The following is a 9,464-nucleotide window of genomic DNA, read 5'->3' as shown; positions in this document are numbered from 1 at the left end:
ACAAAAGGAGTCAGTCAGTTAGTATTCAGTCTGACACACAGACACACAGACACACACACACACACACACACACACACACACACACACACACACACACACACACACTGACACACACACACAGTCAAGATTAGTAATCCTACAGGTTTGGATGCAGACACTAAAGCAATTTATGAGCAACGTTCACACAAACGTCATATAGTCATGTCTGGTGATGAGTCATAGGTGACACACACACACACACACACACACACACACACACACACACACACACACAGGTCTATAAATTCACTCATGCAATCTGAGTCTTATCAGTTGACTTACGGGCGTCTCTTCTTCACCCCCCCGCCTGTCGACATTTAATATTTTATGACCAGAGAGCAGCTTTATTAGGACAGTAGGAGCACATTTTTAATTCAGCCGCTCTCCAACATCAACATCAAATGATAAACAAATTAAACATAAATTGATGAGCTCTGTTGATATTTACCAGCAGAAATAGGAAATAATATTAATCACAATACAGAATCCTGACTTGGACATTAAAATAAGAAGATTGTATGTTGTTATTGACCAAGAACACCTCACTGACACTGAACAGTTGTTATTGTCTCACTTAACTACTGATCAGACCTATTTATCCAGTTTATCTCATCATCCATCATTTTGATTATTCTTTATTCCTGTTCCATAAATATGACTTCATGGATTACGAAGCTTTTAGCTGTTTGTTTAATTTATCAGAGGCTGTACAACTAAATGCTGGATTGCTGCACACTTATCTCAGCTGGGAGAAGTGTGGTTGGTATTGTGTTAAAGGTAACCACACTGTTGAAAAGCAGCATGGAGGCCAACAGTCTAACTGGGCTGATGCTGCCCTCTGCTGTAAGTGGGGGAATATGTAGCTCCTGTACCAGCTCGAAGGCAGCGCTGCTCATTTTCAGCTGTAAAACAGTATTTCTATTGGGAGTGAAATATTTATCAAAAGAATAAAGTCCTTTCAGCTCCAGTGGACTGAAATGTACTTTTTATTTGACCATCTGTCCCTCAGATAAACCTTCTTCCGAATTTCCAGGTATACTTCCACTGACATTGAACAGAAAGGGGAGGATGTACCAATAAGCTGTTGATGTAAACAACAACAACATAAACAAATAAATAAGTGCAACCATTTCATGTCACAACTGGTGCCTCTAGTTGCACAGATTCACGTCTATGGTTGCTGTGTGTCTGAGAAGCGCAACAACACATTATTTATCTATATGTTGTAGCTGATAACAACCAATCTCTTTGCATTTGATGCTGTTGTATTGTTTATTATTTATTGTAAAGTTAAACATTAATTCAGGCTGCCATTAACTGGGGCACCCAGAGTGAAAACACTGTCTGTGATGAACCTTCAGACAGAGCTGTAGTGTCAGATGAACTACTTTCACTTGAAATTTAATGTGGACTTTACATGCTAAATTATAAATGAATGCATGTCTGCTGGTACAACAAAAGCTGGTTACTGTGTGTTAAAGAGATGCACAGTGTTGATGCACTACATCCAAGATAAACCTACAAATTAAAGTTGATAAATTGAAGAAAACCTGTTAATAAAGGAGTGAAAGATAAATGCTTTTTGTCTTTTGCCAGGTTCTTTGTTGGTGTCAGTGGGCACTACAGATGCTTCAGCAGCACATCCTGCTGTCTCAGAGAGTTTTGCCAGCCTAATTCTATAAGAGATCATTCATCCATCCATTTTACAAGCCTGACTTTTAGTGTTCAGGGTCATAGGGGGCTGGAGCTTCTCCCAGCATTCACTGGAAAAGAAGACAGTCTTTTACAGCCAAAAGGCTTTTAGGATTATTCTTCAGCTCCCTCTGCTGGTATAATGATAGAAACACAGTGACGCCTAAACATAATATCAACCCTCCCAGTCTTTACCAGTCTAAAACCTTAACAACAACAACAACAGTATTTTGAACAAATATTTATTGATTTTTCACATCATGCATCTTTTGCAAAACTATAAAATGTCATAATTCATACAATCTCTCTTCCTCTCCTTTCTCCCAGTCCCTTACTCTCTTCTGCCTTTCTCTCCTCCCTTCCCCTAATCTCCTCTCATATCCTTCCTCCACTTGAAACGTGTCTTATCCAACATTGGGACAAAATAGGGCCTGCTATGGCTATGAGATTTGGACCACATGTGGACTGCAAGTCATTGCTGTGATTTTCCTATGTACAGTAGGTCTGGAATTGTAATACGTCTACAGGTTTTGAAATAATAATAATAATAATAATAATAATAATAATAATAATAATACATTTTATTTATAAGCGCTTTTCTAAATACTCAAAGACACTTTACATAAAAACATAAAAGCAGCAAAACAACATCAAATATTTCATTCTTAACATTATCAGATACAAATCTGAATACATATTTGATACAGAAAACATCATGTTATGAACTCAAATCAACAATACATGACACCTGTGTTAGATTCCTTATACTTTTCTAGGTTTCATGCTGAAAGGACACATATATTTGTTCACTTTTAGTTGCTTTTACTGCTGTCCGACCTGAGCAGAGTAATCTAACAGAGGAACATTATAGAAACCAGAAGGAAATTCACATTTGAGCTCCTCAGCAGGGCTCAGTAGAGTTACATTGGTCTTGTTCAGCCAAGTGAGGAAGCTCTTCAGGTTTGGGTCACAGCGAAATCGGTTCATTTTTAGGTCGAGGAAGCTGAGAGAGCGAAAAGTGGCGGGGTCAGGGGACGCTATGAAGTTGTTGGACAGATTGAGTACTTTGAGACTTTTGGGTAATACATCAGGCTGAAGGTAAGTCAAAGTGTTGGATGAGAGGTCCATCTCCACTACGGAGGTGAGACCCTTGAAAATGCCCTGAGGAAGAGACTGCAATGTGTTGAAGCTCAAGTCGACACCAATCATATGTCCAAGGTTGTCAAACAGATTGAGGCATCTACCCTGAGACCAAACAGACTGCAGGGAGCTGCTGTGAAGATCAAGAACTTGGAGCAAACCAATTGCTGGAACTTCTCTACTGAGTGTGCACCACCTGATTGTGTTTCCCCCATAGAGGAGACGCTGGAGGCGTTTCAGGCGAGTCAAAAAGGTGTAAACATCGCCCAGGTTTGTTAATCTGTTGTCCTGAATGTTCAGATGCACAATATTGCTGGCAAACCGCGTGATACCGCTCACAGACGAGGACGTCAGCTTGTTGTCTTTCAAGAGGAGATAATCTAAGCTCGGCAGAGATGCAGGGAAGCCGAGATCTCGCAAAGAGTTTCCTGTTAGATGTAATGCTTTCAAGTTGGGAAGGCCACTAAAGGAACCATAACCCAGTGCACCAATGTGATTGTGAGACAAGTCTAACACGTGCAGGTTTGTCAGAGAAGCAAAAGTGTAAGAATAGATTTCCCCTAACAGGTTGTGTGACAGGTTGAGCATTTTTAAATGTCCCTGAAGACCTTCAAAGGCATTTCTGTGTATCTGATTCACTCTGTTTTGGGAAACGTCAATGATTGCGACCTCTTTCAGTGGACTAAAAACTCCCTGTTGCAATGCAAATATCCTGTTTTTAGACAGATCCAAAGAGAGGACTGAACTGTTGCTCAGACCTTCAAACGTGCTACGGTCTGGATCAGGGAGATTATTGAATGAGAACCCTTTACCCATGTGTCCTGACAGTCTGAGATGGGAGATCTTAGTCCCTTCAATTGCTCTGAAAAACTGCTTTGATTTGCCCACACTGAACCCATTGTGGGACAAGTCGAGTGTCTGAAATGACATTCCTCTGAAAGGATTCCCACATTTCTGCCAGTCAAAACCTACACTAGACATGGCCTTAAGGTGAACAGAGTCCAGGTTCAGAACCCTGAAGTTCTTCCCCTGGAAACCAACCAGATCAGACTCACACATTTTGTCAATTCTGTTCAACTGTAGATTCAAATCTTTCAAATTACTCATGTTTGCAAAAAACATTGAAGGCTTGAGTCTGTTTATCTTGTTTCCAAAGAGGTCAAGAGTCTCTAAGGAGGACAGCGGCTCCAGATAGTTCTCCATCAGTATGGAGTCTTGAAGCGAGCAGTAATAAAGGTGGAGATTCTGCAAACTGGACAGTCCCACAAAAGCCTCTGGCTCCAGTTTAAGGCCGACATTAAAGCCTAGCACCAGCCTCCTCAGGTGTCTCTGTCTGTTGAAGGCGTTGTTCCTGATCACCAGCGGCACGTACTGTTGTCCGAGGTCCAGCTCCTGCAGCTCCTCCAAGCCCAGCAGGGAGGTGGAGTTGATCTCACCGATGTGGTTCATCTCCAGGTACAGGTGGGTGATGTGGGGAGGGAGAGGAGGAACCCAGCGGAGGTTCTTGGAGGCACAATTGGCTACAGAGCCCATTATGAGGCATGAAGGGAAACAACCCGGCACCTGTAAGCAGAAATGTTATTATTAAGTAGGGCAATGATCAATTACCACTTAATGCTAATTTTTCTATTTTTTACATGTACATATATGTATCAAACCATATAACAGATAATGTTTATCACCCCAGGACAATGAAATCAACAAAGAAATCATTCTTACTCATGATATCTTTTTACTCATAGCCAATTTCAGAAACGTTCTTTTCTTTTGCCTTTGATTGATGAATTTGTCTTTTTTAATGTATTATTTATTACTGGTCTGTAACTGCACGGAAATAACATCCATCTATGATCTATCCATCCTCTATGTATAATTATCTGTCATCCAGAACAAAATAATTCTACTTAGAAAATAATTATCAAATACTATCTCATTGATTGAATTTATATCTTTATATATAATTACAACAATACACCGTGTATAATTCACTAAAGCAATAAATGGTCTTCATATTATGTCTTCCTGTTCATAACAACATTCTTCTTTATTTGTGTCCTTTTGGATACAACCGTAACATAAAAAACATATCTTTTAGAATTAATCCACTGTATTTTTTTCACAAAAGATTTTCTGCATTACCAAACATTGTATATTCCTGTCTTGCCTTAAGATTTTAGGCTAATTTCTGTGTACATAGTTGCAGTAATGAACACAGTATCATATTAATATACACTTGTATTGTGTTATAAATGTATGTACCTGTAGTAAAACACAGATGACAGCCACCTGAAGACTCGGCATCCACATCTTCAGCTGCTTTCCAGATGAAGTCCCACTCTGTTAAAGTCAGAAGATCCAGTCTCTGCAGTGTAGAGAGCTCTATGTTCTTTTCTGCAGAGATTTCTGTTTGCAGCCTCTTTATCTCTGAGTGTTTGCGTAACTCATGTTGGGCATTGCATTGACCCTGCAGCGTAAACGTGACGCTGGATGGGATTTTCCTTTATTTGCCCAGTTTATATGAGGGTGGGAAGTACGTTTGCATGTGTGCCGTCGTTGCTATGTATTGTATGTTTTGTTGTTGTGTACTGGGCTTATGATGGTACATTATTTTGCACAACTGGCAGTTTTTTTTTTTTAAATCTGATGTTCCCACATTTGTGTTGTGTAAGTTATGTCTTGATTTTTGTTTCCAACATTGTATATTGGATTGAATTAGATGCTTTAAAGAGCCATAAATTGCATATCAGTTATGTGGATTACATTTGAGAGTTTTAAATTGGATTTTTTTAATTTAGTTTTTAATGGGAATATGGAATAAATTTATTGTTTGCTATGAAAATGTTTAAAACACTTGTTGCTCTTGCCTCCCAAAAGATAACGTATTTCACTGTACTAGTGACTACATTTAGATATCAAACATATAAATCTTGTATTTTTTTTGTTTTTCCTCAGCTGTTTTATTGTTGCTGTATGAACATTGTATGTGTATGATTGGGATTTGGTGTATAGAGTTAATCTGCACTCTGTTAGATATAGTAAAGTACTATACAAAAGGACACACAATTAATCCGGTCATATGTTCTGAGAGGAAACAAGTAAAAATTTTAGAGAATTTGATTTACTATGCATAACTGCATTTGCTGATATTTAGCTGACTATTGGATTAGTATTCTGTTTATTATTGTATTAGTTAGTAGGTTCAAGATGCTTCTCTGACTTTAAGAAGAGCTGCGACAATGTGTAATTTTATATAAAATGTGCAGCATTTTTAAAATGGTACACCAGTAATTCTGCCACATTAACTAATGAAATTACAAGTAAAATTCAGTTACATCAATGTACTTAATATATTTGTACACAGATGGATTTGATGTGAAACTGTTTTAGTCACAGGATATAGTGGGAAACATTTGGTCTGACTTTGCTTAATGTGCAACCAGTGACCACATTTTTTAACAGTTTCCTAAAAAGGCTCTTCCTCTTTCAGATCTTCCAGGTTCCTTCGTCATATGTTGAATAATTCTCCCTTTCTGTTACACGGTGGTGGCATGTAACTAAGTACATTTACTCAACAACAATTTTGAGATACTTGTACTTTACTGCTACTTTATAGACCTATTTCTCCACTATAGATACATATACTACATTTGTCTGAAAACTGAAGTATCTTTAGGTACAGATTATGATACAGTACAATACTTATTATTAACGTATGATACATTGTTATATAGTAGATTAAACTAACGGCTTACAGGGTAGTAAAACTTACCTCCAGCTCAACCAGCTGCTAACATGTGAATGTATCAGTAATAATCTAATTATATGGTAAATATAACAATACGCCACTCTCAAAGGGGCCTCTCTGCCAAACAAGTATTTTACTTTTAATACTTTAAATATCTTGCCTATAATACTTTTATTCGTATGTTCAAAACAACATTTTGAATGCAGGACTTTTACTTGTATGTTATTGCTATTTTTACTTGAGTAAAAGATGTAGAGCATAAAGAAAAACTACTATAGTTTACAGTAGGCCAGTGTGTTACAGGTGTTTATCTCCTACAGGTGTGATGAGTTCATGGTTCTTGTCACCTGTTCAGTTAGAGAAACCAAATTAGGTAACCTATAATATGCTCCATGTTTAATTTTCATTGTAATTAATCTGCCTAAACTCCTGCAGAGGGGTGTGTGTGTGTGTGTGGTGCGTATATGTAGTTAAATCACACAGGGCTGGTGAATTTCACAACCTCTGGAGAATGAAGGTTTGTCAAATACAATACATAGAGCAAGAGACACAGAGGTTGACTGACGCTGTGGCAGTAATGTTACTTCTTCTCCTAGTAGGGAATAGAATAACTAAGGAATAAGTAACTTACTTACAATAATTAATTACAGCTCTAAAAAGTCACTGGAATCAGCAGCAGTGGGATGCAACTAAGTAGCCTCCTTTTACTCAAGTTACAATTTACAAGTTCCATTTTATGCCATTTTACTCAATTTCAAAGGCAAATATTGTACTTTTATAATATCCTCCAGCTCCTCCACTGTGGGAGTCAAGGCTGGATTAGCAACAGAGGAAACTGGACAATTGTGTCTTTTGGTTTTGAATTAATTACACATTTCTTGAGGAATCAGAACCGCCACAGTACAATATCAACTAAGTAGTATATTATAATTTAGTGGCCTTGTCTTGCAGACGGGCCCTGTGCTTACACAGTATATATAGTGGTTATAGCATATATAGGTTATAATGCTACAACTGCATTTCATTGTGCAAGCCTGTATTATATAATATTACCAAGATGAACCGTGAGTTGAAACTAAGATTAAATACATACAAAATAAACAAGAAAAAGAATAAAACAAGCATAAAAAGTGACATTTTTTCCCTATGAAATGTGGTTGAAATTAAATCTAAAGTAGCAACAAATGGAAATTTTAAAAAAAGTACAAAACTGCACAAAATCTGAGTAGCCTTTCAGTGTTTCCCAACATTTTTACTTAAGGGACGCTTTTTTATAACAGATAGTAAACTTAGTGTTAATATGTAACTTAGTGACATATTTTATGGATATCTCATATTATATTCAATGCATAACAATAACAGTACAGAACAACTGATAAACTGCATGAACCCAAATAGTTGGTAACATAATAACTGCAGGAAGTTTTATATTTTTAGGAACTTTTTATGTAATTTTGTTTTTTAACAATCATACATACTTTCTTCTTTTTTTTTTTTTTTACAAATTCAGTGTTTTGTAACCGTAGAAAAGAAAATGGAGACAGGAAAAATAGAAAATGGAAAGATTTTACCATTCAAAATGTGTCCTATACTCAGTGAATTTATAAAGTAAAACTGATGTATTTAAAATTTTAATCCTGCTAAATAAGACCCATTTTTACTAAATGTAACTGTAATCTGATTACGTCTTTTTTTCTGTAACTATAATGGATTACAGTTACCTTTTTTGTATCCTGATTACATAATTACATGTAATCCGTTACTCCCCAAGCCTAGTAGTAACGCATCCCCAAATTGAGCTATAAAAGGCTAGAGTAGCCTAAATATTCTCATTTAATATACAAATTACTAACTACCTGTTAAAAAAACATGAAGCCAGTAATCCAAGTATCACAACATGAAAGTAACATTAATGTAATTTACTTTCCTCTACTTTTGGATTACCTCAACACATAATATGTATAAAACCAAGAGAAAAGAAATGTCAACAAGAATATTGATAGAAGTGTATTATACAAGACAACCGAACAATGTAACCTTATTAAAGAAAATGGAAACAGAAACATTTTTAGCATTAAAAATGTGTCCTTGTCTTATTTATTTATTTGCAAAGTGTAATCCTGCTAAATAATCCCCATTTTTACTCAATGTAACAGTAATCTGTCTATGACGTGTCTTTCGGTAATGAGGATACAAAAAAGGTAACTGATTACATAACTCAGGTACATGTAATCAATTACTCCCCAACTCTGGTTAATTTAACCGATTATCCTTTCTGTGTAAAGTAAAATAGGTCTTTATGCCATGAAAAATAAGTTAATATGTGTAGAAACTAAAACTCAAAATAAAACTGTACCGTTAATTGTTGGAAGGAAAGTCAATTAATTACTATAGAAACTAAAACCGTACTGTTAACGTTGTAAGGAAAGTAAGTTAGTTACTATAGAAACTAAAACTGTACCGTTAACCATTGGAAGGAAAGTAAGTTAGTTACTATAGAAACTAAAACTGTACCGTTAACTGTTGGAAGGAAAGTAAGTTAGTTACTATAGAAACTAAAACCGTACTGTTAACGTTGTAAGGAAAGTAAGTTAGTTACTATAGAAACTTAAACCGTACCGTAAGTTAGTTACTATAGAAACTAAAACTGTACCGTTAACTGTTGGAAGGAAAGTAAGTTAGTTACTATAGAAACTAAAACCGTACCGTTAACCGTTGAAAGGAAAGTAAGTTAGTTACTATAGAAACTAAAACTGTACCGTTAACTGTTGGAAGGAAAGTAAGTTAGTTACTATAGCAACAAACACCGTACTGTTAACCAGCGGAAGGAAAGTAAGTTAGTTACTAT

General features: G+C 36.4%; 1 protein-coding gene across 1 annotated transcript; it reads right to left on the bottom strand.

The window, feature by feature from the left end:
• Positions 1 to 1,957: 1,957 nt before the first annotated feature.
• On the bottom strand, positions 1,958 to 5,287 carry LOC127368839 (toll-like receptor 5). Its single transcript, XM_051410056.1, has 2 exons — positions 5,131 to 5,287; positions 1,958 to 4,434 (listed from the first exon to the last, which is right to left on the bottom strand). The coding sequence occupies exons 1-2, from the start codon at positions 5,176 to 5,178 to the stop codon at positions 2,554 to 2,556; spliced, it is 1,929 nt and encodes a 642-aa protein (XP_051266016.1). The 5' UTR covers positions 5,179 to 5,287; the 3' UTR covers positions 1,958 to 2,553.
• Between the last annotated feature and the right edge of the window lie 4,177 nt (positions 5,288 to 9,464).

The sequence above is a fragment of the Dicentrarchus labrax genome, unplaced genomic scaffold (assembly GCF_905237075.1).
Source record: "Dicentrarchus labrax unplaced genomic scaffold, dlabrax2021, whole genome shotgun sequence".
NCBI classification, from domain to species: domain Eukaryota; kingdom Metazoa; phylum Chordata; class Actinopteri; family Moronidae; genus Dicentrarchus; species Dicentrarchus labrax.
The sequence above is the reverse complement of the archived record's forward strand: the minus strand, read 5'-3'. Positions and strand labels throughout refer to the sequence as shown.